The 13,488-nt window shown below is 38.6% G+C and overlaps 1 protein-coding gene and 1 long non-coding RNA gene across 6 annotated transcripts; one reads left to right on the forward strand and one right to left on the reverse strand.

The window, feature by feature from the left end:
- Positions 1-1,353: 1,353 nt before the first annotated feature.
- Positions 1,354-4,457, reverse strand: LOC309696435. 4 transcript variants are annotated; one of them, XR_014273488.1, is made up of 6 exons: positions 4,418-4,457; positions 4,165-4,296; positions 3,681-3,744; positions 3,170-3,322; positions 2,724-2,811; positions 1,354-2,119 (listed from the first exon to the last, which is right to left on the reverse strand). It is a non-coding gene; the product is annotated as an uncharacterized lncRNA (long non-coding RNA). The 4 variants fall into 4 exon arrangements; XR_014273489.1 differs by lacking the exon at positions 4,418-4,457 and having other exon boundaries at positions 4,165-4,404; XR_014273491.1 differs by lacking the exons at positions 4,165-4,296; positions 4,418-4,457 and having other exon boundaries at positions 3,681-4,118.
- Positions 4,458-6,155: 1,698 nt separating this feature from the next.
- On the forward strand, positions 6,156-12,775 carry LOC309696431 (poly(rC)-binding protein 2-like). 2 transcript variants are annotated; one of them, XM_082517671.1, is made up of 13 exons: positions 6,156-6,330; positions 7,072-7,222; positions 7,557-7,580; positions 7,670-7,702; positions 7,823-7,939; positions 8,033-8,164; positions 8,279-8,407; positions 8,521-8,595; positions 8,794-8,853; positions 9,212-9,284; positions 9,370-9,425; positions 9,579-9,748; positions 10,842-12,775. In XM_082517671.1, the coding sequence occupies exons 2-13, from the start codon at positions 7,154-7,156 to the stop codon at positions 10,876-10,878; spliced, it is 975 nt and encodes a 324-aa protein (XP_082373797.1). In that variant the 5' UTR covers positions 6,156-6,330; positions 7,072-7,153; the 3' UTR covers positions 10,879-12,775. The 2 variants fall into 2 exon arrangements, with proteins under 2 accessions (XP_082373797.1, XP_082373798.1); XM_082517672.1 differs by having other exon boundaries at positions 8,794-8,835.
- The last annotated feature ends 713 nt before the right edge of the window (positions 12,776-13,488 follow it).

Below are 13,488 nucleotides of genomic sequence, written 5' to 3' on the forward strand. Positions count from 1 at the left end.
CAAACACTAGCAGACAATTAAGATGCTTGTTTATCCCATCAATCATCTCAACCAAATAACAGACTTGCAGAAAACAAGGCAATCCATCGTGAAGCAGAAAGTCATCAATCATATTCTGCGTATAGAAAAAAATATATATGAATGACTGGGGTTCATTATTTTCAGGTCAAGAGGTCAGGCTTTCAAGTCTTCACATTTCATGACGTTTTGGTTTTTATTTGTTCTGCTTATGTATGCATGACAACAGAAAAAGAAAATATGCGGTGTAGCAGCCAAATCCACTGTGACAGGTTTTCAAACATCATCAGAGGTAAAAGGATAGATATGTATAAACACCAGACTGATACGCCGAAGAATACATATATATTCCCAGATTGTTAAAGACACTTAATGATCTGTCACAGCAAATACAAATCACACTATTTATTAGCAGTCTTCTCTTCATAATAAGAAATTTATAGAAATACTGCAGCTGGAGTCAAGTAGTGAGACATTCACTGCAGTAATATAAATTATTAGTTGATATGTTTATAATTCAGCAACTAAAACATGCAGTTTCTAGCTCCTCTTTTAAATTTAGAGTGCTGACTCACACTGAAAAAAATATGTTGTTGGATTTACTTAATTCAATGGTGGACATTTGTTGCACACAGATGTTTTGCTTTGGCAGCAACTTAAACAATTGAGTTAAATTAACACAATTTATTCATGTTCAATAAACCTGTGCAATTTGTGTTGATAAAATGTGACTTAAACATGTTTTGATGAAGTAATTTGAGCTCTTGAAATATTTTAATCCTTCACAATTTTCTCACGTTATCCCAACACGATTCAATAACTTTTACCCAATACTACTTGGTCACTTAAATGCTACATGTTATCTTCAAATTACATTTTGCTATTATATTCTAGCATCAAATACACAATTTTCAAATGGAGGCCTTATAACAGATTGTATTGTTCTCTTCCAAGATGGTTGCTGGCATCCACCAGTAACCTTTCAAAACAAAATGTCTAATTTCACTGCATTGACAGTAGGTAAAGAATTAAACTGACATTACTCCTCTACTGAATCTACATAAATCAACAGTTAAATAATGTCAGTTCTTCCGTGTTCTCTGGAATCAATCACAGCAAAGAAATTAGACTGTTTCTTTTGAAAAATGTTGGGAAAGAACAAATCAAAACATTCTATTTAAGGCCTCTGACGTCAAGATTCAGTTAAACAACAATTATAACTAAACAATTTGAGGTAGTGTTAGTTTCCATTAACATTAAATTAGGTTACTGAATTGGCAAACACCTTCCTATTAACATTACCCATTTTACCCCAATAACTAAAGAAATTAGCACTTGCAGGTCAAAACCTTTATTCAAGAGATGCAAAAATAACATTGATACAGTGACTGTCAAAAATTACAGCACTGATCATACTGTGACATCTTGGTTCAAAACAGCACACTTAGAAATATTCAACGTTCTTTACTTCAACTGAATGAAACTGAAAATACCATTTCACACGACCCATATGGGATATTTAGACTGTATAACTGTTCACGCTACATCTCTTCACTAGTAAAAGAAAGAAAAAATACAAAGAGAAATTTAAAAATGCTGCCAAAATGCTGTACAGAGCAAAAGGAAAAACAAACAACAACAAAAAACGGCTCGTCCTCATGGCAGTTGCAGAGTATATAAAAATGAACCCTGCGATCTGTTCCTGGAATTGAGCTTCAAAAATGCAGCAGAACAAGTGTGAGATTTAAATGTCCTCTCACCTAGAGCTGATCAGCTTGCATGCATAACAGTGAGCTTTCCTTGCAGGAGTAGTTTTGTCTTAGTTGTGAGCTTTTCTTGAGAGCTGAGTTGCATCCAACTCCATTACCACCCTTTGAATCACCTCAAAAGTGTAGCAGAGTTGTGATGGGTAACTCATGTTGAAGGAATAAAAAAGGTCCAAACAGCATGGCTACTGCAAAGGTCACGTTATCCAGATCTTGAAGAACTACTATACCCTCGATGATGATGCCAACATCAGAAAAGTCATTGCCTGGTGCATCCTCTGGAGACAGATGTTCATTGTGGTTTTCTCAATCCGTGCAGTGGCCTCAGTCAAGTCCTGGTTAAACACAAAACATTTCTTTAAGATTCCCTTTTAAACTCATCTCTTTTGAATCTACCAGTTCTAATGTTAGAGTAATTTAAACCAATGCAAGCAACATAGTAAATAGCTATAGCCAAAGAGTGGCCTGCCATGCTGCCATTCATGGTCTAACAGAGTTTCTAAGACAGAGTGGAAAAACATAATAATTTCAAATGCTTTACATTAGTTTTTGTTAGAAAGACTAACAAAAACCCATCAGAAATCCAGGTTTTGTCACTCAGAAGATGTTAGAATTTAGACTTTCAGCCCCACAATTTGGTTAGCTGTTGGTCAGTTGGTCTTTTTTTTTTTTTTTTCAAACAAAAGCTAATGTAAATATTGGGGGGATTTTTCTTTGTTCACTAGAATGACAAATTTAAAGTTTTTTCACACTGATGTGACCCCTAATATAGGGGGGTGGGGCCTCAAGGGCCGGCGGCTGAGTTCACTACTAGGCCTCATGTGAACTTCAAATTATTAAAGAGGACTACTGGTCCTAACCAGTCCAATGAGGATCAAGTGGATAACTAAATGCATTTTTAAATGTTGCAAAGCCACAATCTACTCATAAAACACTCACCATGAACTCCTGCACTAAGATGTTGCAATTGTCTTTCACACAGATGCGGAGCACTTTGATGAGACTCCCTTCGAGCATTAATGTCATCCTAAAGTATTATAACAAAGAAAACAGAGATTTGTGAACTTTTCAGTAGCACAGAAGAAAATGATCCCAGACAAAAACTTAAACCAGTCAACATGCAACACCAGCATCTACAAAGAAATATCAAAAGTTCCTGTTTGACATCAACTTTATGGATATATAGTTTCCAGAACATATATTTTAAAAAAAAGATTTTTTCTCAGTGGGCCAGTAAATGCATAACGAAAATTATGGCATCCTTTCGGTGGAATCAGTACTCACGGGTAATAGTTGACTGTTTCAATGGATGCAGCATAAAACTCTTTTACTGACCTAATGCAATACATATACACTTTGTAGTTAAAGAATTTTAAAGTTCTTACTGTCATCATGGCAGCTACATCCTTTAGCTTTGTGCCCTGTTCCCCCGATCACTTTGCAAACACTTTCAGCAGACTGTCAGAGAGAAACTCAGCTCCGTCAGAAACCTTGACTGTAAAGGCATGGTTGGGATGCACTGGAATGCTGCATTTCATCTAAAATGACATAAAATTATTTTGAAATAACAGCAGGCACTGTGCTTGGTTAATCAGCAATGTTTTGTTGAATAAAAACTGTGTTTCCAGATCTTATGGGATTAAAAAAATCCAAAGATGTTTGTTTCTGATTTGCAACCCAAGAACCCACAAGTTACAACCTCATTTCAGTTCAAGTGTGCATTAATGCGAGTCCAGTAATCACCTTTCTGACAATACATACAGGTTAAACCTATGGCAGATTTTGGATTTCTCAGTTGTATTAATAGGGTGAGTATGCATGCACCTAATAATTATAAAAAACCTATTATAATTAAGTTACAGAAACCTTAAGCGAAAATAGAATATACTTTCTTACCATAACACCTTGAACCCACAATCCATCAGCTGACTCCTGGTGAAATGCAGAATAGAGGTCGTCTCTCAATGTGCAGCAAAAAAAACAAAAACAAAAAGAAAAGGACAGCAGGTGAGGGCAGGAGGGGTAGGGATGTAAGCTAGCATAATGCCGCTGATGATATTAGCTAAAGCTGTTCAATGTCCAAAATCTCACTAACACCACGGTGCAGTAAATACACAATGTAACTGAAGAGTCAGTTGGCAAATCTATTCACACAGAAAACCAAATTATGTTATGAGTGCCTCGTAATTAGGTTTAATGTGATATTACGGCTCTTGTGCCAAAGACAAATTCAAATGAAAAAGCGCCAATTCTTTGACAACAGATAAAACAGCAAATAAGCTAACGGCTCTTTTTTAGCATGTTACATGGCGACACTCTAGACGTTTAACTACATGTGGCTGAATTATGGTAAAAATGAATTAAAAAAATCAAGACATACCAAAAACGTAGAGTTGGCTGCTCGACTTGACTGAGATGGATGCATTTTTTAAACCACGATCCAAAGCCCGCGAGATGAAATCACGCGTGGTTTCACGAGATTTAACGTTGCTATCTTATTGACTTACTTCACCTGAACATGATATGAACAATTTAATACACCCTTTCTGCATATCATGTAGTTTTTACACTATATAGTTACATTTAACTTTAAAACATGAGGCAATTGTGTTAAATACATGCAAGATGCTTACATAAATCCAAGAGATGGCCAGTCCCTTTTTTTCAGTGCATTTCGCAAAGGAATTTTGCTCATTTTATATCTCTAACTGGGCAAAATGCCTTTTTCACATGGCTAATTTTAGTGCTTCTCGTTTTTAGGTGGTACAGTCACGACACCTCGGTCAACTCATCGAGCTATGAATGAGTATTTTTTGAGCAATGGCAGAATGGATGCAGGACTTTGAAGAGAACGGCCACCAGCTACGTTCACAGTGTTATTGTGCCATCTGTTGGATTTACAGACAACTGCGAAGAGTCTTTCAAAACCTCCCGTGGGTCTGTCTCCATAAGTCACTATTTAGAATACACACATTACAGTTAGTTTGCACTGGCCAGGTGTTGACAACATCTGCCTCAACTGAGCCAATAAAGACAAATGAAGGCCAGCAGACACAATACAGAAAATATTTATGTGAATGAGAGGGAGACAGGTGCAGGTTAGATAGTAGGTCGATGAGTTTAAATATCTGGGGTCTTCTGTCCAAAACAATGCACAGTGCACAAGAGAGGTGCAGAAGAGAGCGGGTGGAGCCGGTGAAGACAAGATTCAGGGATGATAGCAGCAAGAGTTTACAGGATGGTACTGTATCGCTGGAAATGGTGGTGCTGACAAAAAGACATTTAAATCAGCTGTGTTGGTTCAAGGACACATCTAAAACCTGCAGGGACACCGGCCCTCGAGGCCTGGAGTTGCCCACCCCTGGGTTAGACATCACCTTTTCCTCTGGTTTGGTTTTTTTTTTTTTTCATCAGATTTGATGAAAATGAGCTGCGATGTAAACATGCCACAGTAACCTCTTCTGTAAAGGAAATATTTGCCATTTATATCACTGCGCAGATCAATAAAGATAAAAAACCATGTAATTATGTGATGTGGCCTTCAAACTCACAATTTCTCAGTCCAGCTGAATCCCTGCTGGAGATTTTGGATCTCCCATAGCTCTCTGCCTTGATCATCAAAATCCCAAACACTAAAATATTTTGTGGAAGAATGTTGTTCACACCTTCAGAAGACAGACTTTGAGAACCAGTCCTACAGCATTCTGACGAAGTTTCAACAAGTACAGTAGTGGTCAAATTCCTTACTAAGAATGACAACCAGGGATTGCAAATAAGTATGTGGTTAAATTACCTGGTTAATTTGGTTTCATTTGACAGTTGGTGTGACAGAGGAGGATGTTAGGGATAGGGATAAGGTTGCAGGAGATGATCCACTGTGGCGATCTCACTAAAGGGAGAGACGAAGCAAAGAGGAAGGAGAAAATGAATCCTATATTGTTGTCATTATTACATTTAGTAGGACTAGTAGTATTTCAACCTCTGTGACAAGGGAAATTACCAAATATGGGATAAATAAATTACCAGTAATTACCATATTAGCAAAGATATTACCAGTATATTCTACTACTACAGTTTTTAGTTTTTATTTATGTTTTTTTTTCAGTATTATTTTTGCTTTTGGTTATTAATTTATAGATATTTTGGCAGAAACAATATGAACTTATTTGTGAATGAGAAATGTACACATTGTGAATGTATACAAATAAATAAATAAATGGTATTTGTTGCGTTTGGGAAAATATGTAGTATAAAAGAATTTTTTGCTTTTTTCGTTTTATTTAGTTATATTTTTGTTTTGTACTGTACGGAGTGAATATCACGTCAATGGGCGGGGCTGACCTAGTTGAGGGGGCGGGGCATTAAAGGGGTCAGAGTTGAACGCGTTTTGTCTTTTGTGCGAAGCAGAGGAGGAGAGTGGAGTCCGATCGAAAAGCGGCGTCGCTTCCCTCTTCCCCAGATCCTTTTAAAACTCCCTCCCGAACCTCTCCCCTTCTACCCTTGCCACCCTACCCACCCCCTGAACACACTTCCAGGGACGGTTCCGGTAAGTCTTCCAGCTTTGTGTATATGTGTGTGTTTTTCCCCTAGGAGTGAAGGACAGGGATAACTCGGTGCGGTTCGTAGGCCGCGGGATCCGACTAGTTGCTGAATGCTAACGCTAGCGTGCTGGATGGAAAATCACTGATTTGTATTTTTAGCTTGATGGTGGAGCAGGAGTTAGCTTCGAAATGCTATATATTTTTTAAGATAGAATGGTTAAATCTGTTAGCACTCAATCTGTACATGTAGCTAAAAGCGAGTGTTTTGAGTGGAAAAATGTTTTGGTGCAGCTAACTTCCTCTTACCCTTGTTTGCGTGACTAGCTGGGATGCTCATTTCAAACAGGATTTGATGCCATAACGTCACGCTGTTAGCTTTCTCTTGCTAGCTTGGTTGTGAAGTTTATTTAAAGCTACGGTGATTTTTTTAAATGATTGTTTTGAGCAGCTTGTGTTGACTACAAGAGTTAAAGAGATGTCGCCACCGCTGTAGAATGCCAGAAAATAGACACGACCGCCGAGAGACAGTGGGTCATTGTGCACAGTGAATGAGTGGACTCGGGCCAGTCTAATGTCAATTACCGAACTGAAACGTCTTTCTTTCGACGTGGCTGGAAAACGGCGTTAAAGTCTACAAGATGTGCACTGCCCGCATCACTTCACTGATTTGCATTGACAGCAGATGGCCTCACACTTTCCACCAACTACGCTTGTCTCTGACTGTTAATTTTTCCACTCTGTTGCAGACGTTCAGCCAGTGACCAAAGACTCACTTTGTTGGCCAGTGTTGAGAGCGCGTGCGAGTGTGTGTTGGATTCAGCTGCAGCAATGGACTCCAGTTTGGTTGAAGGAGGACTTAATGTCACCTTAACCATCAGGCTTCTCATGCATGGGAAGGTGAGTGTGACTGCATGCAACTATGGATAGACTGAAAAGATATCAAAAGCTGTTATCAAACCCCTTATTGATTGCAGATCAGTTTTTGGTGTGTTGGGTGAAAAAGTAGGTCAGCACAGGTTTTTGGGATTATTGTAACTATTTATATGGCTGTAAAGGCTTGCATGTGATTCAGGTGTGCAAAAACCCCAACATTCCAGCACTGATATAAGGTTTAGATTCTATAAGGATCTTAAAGTCTGCATTTATTCCTTAAAATTAATCTAGCTGTAGTAAAAAAAAGAAAACCGCAAAGTATTGTTTTAACACAAACTTTTGTTGTCATCTTCTGTAGGAGGTTGGAAGCATTATTGGCAAGGTAAGCTGGTTTTACTGCCAGAACGATGCTAACTGTGGCATGTCCCTTGGTGTGTTTTGTAAATATTGTTTTGTATTCTTTATCTACAGAAAGGAGAGTCTGTTAAAAAGATGAGAGAGGAGGTAAGTCTGTCTTTTTCCAACAATCAGGAAAGAACATGTCAACATTTACTGTGACTCATGCATCATATGACAACAAAGGAACTGATTCAATTTTTTTTTTTTTCCCCTGTCTCTTTGCAGAGTGGTGCACGTATCAACATCTCAGAGGGGAACTGCCCAGAGAGGATCATAACTCTCGCGGGACCTACCACCTCTATCTTTAAAGCCTTTTCCATGATCATAGAGAAACTGGAGGAGGTTAGAATTGTTTGTTGTATCTTACGTTAAAGACGTAGCGGCTATACAAGTGCCACTTTCTAAAGCCTCCTGTTGTATCCGCTTCCCCTACAGGACATCAGCACTTCGATGACTAACAGTACAGCCACCAGCAAACCACCAGTCACCATGCGCCTCGTTGTACCCGCCAGCCAGTGCGGCTCACTCATTGGTAAAGGTGGCTGCAAGATCAAAGAAATCAGAGAGGTTTGTCTGCTGTATTTTAGTCTTGTATGAATTTCAGATCCTGTTGTGGGTTTTGTTTGTTGTTGTTGTTGTTTTCCCCTGATCGGTGTTGTAATTCTTGCTGTGACTTTGTAGTCTGCAGGAGCTCAGGTACAAGTAGCAGGGGACATGTTACCCAACTCAACAGAACGTGCCATCACCGTTGCAGGGACTCCACAGTCCATTATTGAGTGTGTCAAGCAGATCTGCATTGTCATGCTTGAGGTACAAACATTGTTTAATGTAATCCTGATTTTTATGATTTTGTAAATGGGCTCTGGACACTGATACTTTACGTAGTTATTGATAGTTAAAGGTGAATATTTCTGTTTTTCTAGTCTCCACCAAAAGGAGTGACCATCCCATACAGACCCAAACCCTCAGGGTCTCCTGTCATCTTTGCAGGTGGTCAGGTAAAGTAATAAAAGTACTTTTTTTTTTCTTTTCTTCTTTTTTTAAACACTTTTATTTTAACAGAGTTTAGTTATGGAAATGCTATTCTAGTAGCATGCCTGGCATTGCTCCTTGTAGCAAGAACAGAGGACTGATGGATATTGGAGTGCACCATGTCACACTGCCACACCCTCCTAAGTGCTATTCTCTCCTTGCAGGCTTACGCTGTCCAAGGGCAGCACGCCATTCCACAGCCTGATGTAAGTGAGGGGCCCTCTGTAAGTGATCCAATATATTTGCAACTTCGGTCCGGGGAAGCCATACCACCTTTTTATTTCATCCCTCTTGACTTTTTTTTTTTTTTTTCCCTGCTGCCCTTCCCACAGCCACCACTGCTTGAGATGCACATCCATTTAACAGTTCCAAAGATTATAGATTCAAATCCTAACATAAATATCTTAAAGCAAAATCATTGATCCCATTTTTCATTTCACAATTTCATGATTTCCACTCATTATCACAACCACCACTTACACAAGGGAAAGAACATTTCAGTCTTAAAGTTTATTTTCAGTGTTTCTTAACACATCCTTGTCTGTCTGTGCTCTACGTATCTTTCTTTTTTTGTTTCAACAGCTCACCAAACTTCACCAGCTGGCCATGCAGCAGAGCCCCTTCCCCATTGCACACAGCAACCAGGGCTTCCAGGGTAGGTGTACTTCCTGTGAGGAGGAATTTGATTGCTGTCTGTTTCTGTTAATCCATGCAATCAACTCACTCTTGTGTTCTTTCAGCTGGGATGGATGCCTCTGCACAAACTGGCTCTCATGAGCTGACCATTCCAAACGATGTAAGTCAAAATTAATGTGACTTTAATTTTTTTTTCTTAACAGAGAAACTTGCTGATTTTCTGAGTAGCTCATTTTGTTTGAATTGGCAACCTTTTATTTATTTTATTGCAGTGAAAGTATTGACATAGTGTCACGTAATTCTTCTTCCCCAGCTCATTGGCTGTATCATCGGCCGTCAGGGCGCAAAGATCAATGAGATCCGTCAGATGTCAGGGGCTCAGATCAAGATTGCCAACCCTGTGGAGGGCTCAACTGACAGACAGGTCACCATTACTGGCTCCCACGCCAGTATCAGCCTGGCTGAGTACCTGATCAATGCCCGGTAAGAAAATAGCCACAGGCTAGAGCAAAATGGAAAGAAGATGGCGCTCTCTCGCTGTCTGTTTTTAAATTCTGACATTGTGCAGCTGGTCAGTTTTGAAACACATTAATGGAGATTGAGTTTTCCTACCATTTGTCCACTTGACCAACTAGTATCAATCAGAAGCAATGGATTCCTCACATAAGAGGAAAGACGAGGAGTGCTTCTCGTTTAATTAGGTTACCGAAGATTTATTAGAATTGGACTACTGGCAGTTTTAACAGTCACTTCATTACTACAGCTCTCGTAATAATTTCATTACCCCCTCTTCCAGCTGTGACACTGTCCCACTAGAATCTAGGGCTGACAGAACGGGCCAAAAACACAGGATTTTACCATTCAAACAGCTGTTTGTCCATTATGTGCACAAACCCATGAGATATAAGTGTATGTAGTCTAAAATGTACAAACAAACAAAATCTGTAGCAGAGTTGGGTTGATCACTGCCATCACTACCACACAATTATTGATGGATTCGCTTTTGCCTGACCAACATTTTATTTGCAGCCAGTGTGGCTCCTGTTTATTATGTTTTCAAAGAACATTGTGACATAACATAGTTTACCTCAGTTTATCAGCCAATAACGGTCCAATTATCCTGCTGTAATTGGTAAACTAAAATCATTTTTCGCACCCCCAATTCTCCAGCAGCAGTGTATTTGAATTCTGCAGCTAAGCCTGCTGTACAGATGCAGGGTGATTTTTTTTTTATTTTATTTTATTTTATTTTTTTAAAGTAAGAAGTGGGGTCACACAGTTCATTATCAGGACATATAGCACATCAGTTTGCTGGAAGCAGGTGTTGATTTCCTGATAGATGGGCAGTTTGATAATCAAGTGTATTCTGTGGAAAAATCTCATCCTGCTTAACTCAAACTGCCAGTCAAAAGACCTTCTGTAAAACGATAGCAGAAATCGTCCATCTTCACTCACTCAGATTGTCCACAAGCCTGAGACTTTTTTTTAAATTAGTTTTCAGATACAGCAACATGTGTTACTGATAATCTAACTTGTTTGTTTTAAACAGTGTTGGATTTTTCTGTTTTCTGCTCAGGCTGTCATCTGAAGCTACTGGACTCGCAGCCAACTGACATGGAGATCTTCATCAGCACCTAACGTAACCCCTCCCCCTACTTTTTACCAAGAGGTCCCTTATTGAACTTAATGCAAAAACCAAGTACTATAAACTCACTGTTTTCTCCTCTGCTTTGGTTAGACACCTACTCAGTTGTAATTACACCATTATCATGATATTGGTATTTTATTTATTTATTATGTTTTTAAATTCCCTTTGCATATAGTTTTTAAGGACTCCTTCTGTTGTATTTTTCCCTCTTATTTTGCTGTATATCTGTATGATCTTCTTGATATACTGTAGGTAAAATTTTAGAAAAATCTGAAAAGGCATAAATAATGTTTTTCTTATGTCAGATTTTTCTTAGAAAATGTAAAAATGAAGAAAAAAAACACAATAACATTATAGATGGACTGTTCTTTCCCTTCCTTTTAAATATCTATTTATTTTTATTTAATACACAGCTCCTCGAATGAGTAGAATTTGTTGGTATTTGCCATCTTCTGTTTGAGGCTGTACTTCCTGAATGAGGCATTGTGGGTTTAACGGGTCTCACTGGGTCTAAGTGATCTTCAGCTGAAGGTGTATGCAGGGAAAACCTTTTAGTCCGAAGGTAATTTACCCCTTGTCTAGTGCGGGTTCAGATGAGAATTTTTTTTAAGCTACATCATGTCTCACCTCTAATTTGCTGAGTAATTATTTTGTGTCATTCCTGTATTTCCATCCGTTTTATTTCTTGAACCAGAGGCCTGCACTACGAAGCGGGATTTGTGGTTAGCGTCATAACGCCAGGTAATCTTGGGATCTGAAGGTTACACAGTAGTTCAGTTCCTTAATGGGACACATTGCAGTGATAACTTGGACCACACACATGCATGAGGTAACAGATCAGCATATATAAAAGCATCAACTGGTCAATCGGTTTTGAGTAATTAACTGGTTTTAGAAGATACCTTTGGGTAGACTGGATCTTATGAGGTAAGGGGTGTTCTGAGACGGTCTAACCTCAGTAGCGTTTTCTGACGAGTACAGCGCACATACAGGTTTGAATTATGTTTTTCTGTTTGTGCTTTACATGCTTCCAAGGCTTGTTGATGCCACCAGGTTTGCAGCTTGAAACAAAAATGCTAAAATGTCTCATTTGCCATAAGATGACGTCTGAGGAACATCAGTTTATTGGAATAAACATTTGTAATGATAGATCTACTCGTGCCTTAATGATAGGGCAGTGATATTAATGAGCCTATCTTACTCATTTACACAAAGCTTTTACCGGCTTTGGCTGCAGAAACTCACATATTTGTTTGGGGATTATAGTTAAGAATTTTGTGGCTCATTGCTATATTCAGAAAAAGCTTTGACTTACCACATTGATATCGTGGCATGATGTCTGTTATAGTCGGACAGTAAGAAGGCATCGTAGGTATGCTGAACCTGCTTCGTAGTGCAGACCCTGGGATTTTGAGCATTGTTGTGTATTGGATTCTGATAAGGGTGGGTGGGCTTTGGTTATGAGGAGTGGGCTTAAATAAGAGGAAAATATATTCTTTTCTCTTAAATTACTAAGACCATGGTGGTGATGATAATAACATTGAAATGTTTGTTTTAAATAGAGAAATATTTTTTTTAACTGCAGGGAGGGGGAATGCTGCAAGGGGCAAAACTACAAGACATATTGGTCTTTAAGTATATTATGCTGAGGTATTAAATTATGATTAATTAGAAGGAGAATTATAGAATTAACACTAGTTTCCTGCTATCTTTTTTGCCTGGGTCAGATTTTATTTTTTATTATTCTTTGCAGGATGAAGAAACTCACGTTTTTGTGCACGTTTTCGAAATATTGTAGATCTGGGTGCAATTAAATTGTTGAAGAAATGAAATGCAGAAATAAAAGATGTGAAATGCTTAAACAGTCCTTTTGTTCTTCTTTTTCCTTTTTGGTACCATCTCATGGGGATTGAGACTTTTTTTAAAATACAAGGCAATCAAAGGGAAAAGGGGTGGATCGGGGGGGGGGGGACTTCTGCCTGAAGTCTAGAACCCATGGGCATTACCAAATAATGTATCATGCCTTGAGAGGCCTTTATTACAGCCACCTTCAGTTGACCCATGTTTGTGGGTGTTTTTACTTTTGAGTCATTGCACAAAGTATACCGTGCTGTGTTCTGAGCAAAGAGTGGAGCCCTGTATGCTACAGAATTCATCCTGCTACTTCTGTCAGCAGTCACATTATTAATAACCGCTGGTGACCCGGTTCCACTGGGAGCCATTCATGTCATTGCCATAACACTGTCTCCACCTGTTTCTCTTCCCATCATTCTGGTGCAAGTTGGTTTCATTTCAGACTTTTTTGTTTTGGGTTTTTTTTTTTTGTTTTGTTTTTTTCCCATCCAAAAGTGTTTGCTCTTTTAGAAGTTTTCTGGCTAAATCTAATCTGGCCTTGCTGTTTTTGAGTATAACAAATGCTTTGCACCTTAATGCGATCTCTTGATTTTAGGCCTTAATAAATGCCCAATTTTCTTTCTTTCAAGACAATTTTTTTTTTTTTTTTTTTTTTTTTTTTCTTGACCAAGTATTTGATTTGATTTGATTTGACTGCTAAAGTTTGTGCCCAGTCTTCTTT

This window comes from Aulonocara stuartgranti, assembly GCF_965226115.1.
Source record: "Aulonocara stuartgranti genome assembly, chromosome: 20".
Taxonomy (NCBI): Eukaryota; Metazoa; Chordata; class Actinopteri; order Cichliformes; family Cichlidae; genus Aulonocara; species Aulonocara stuartgranti.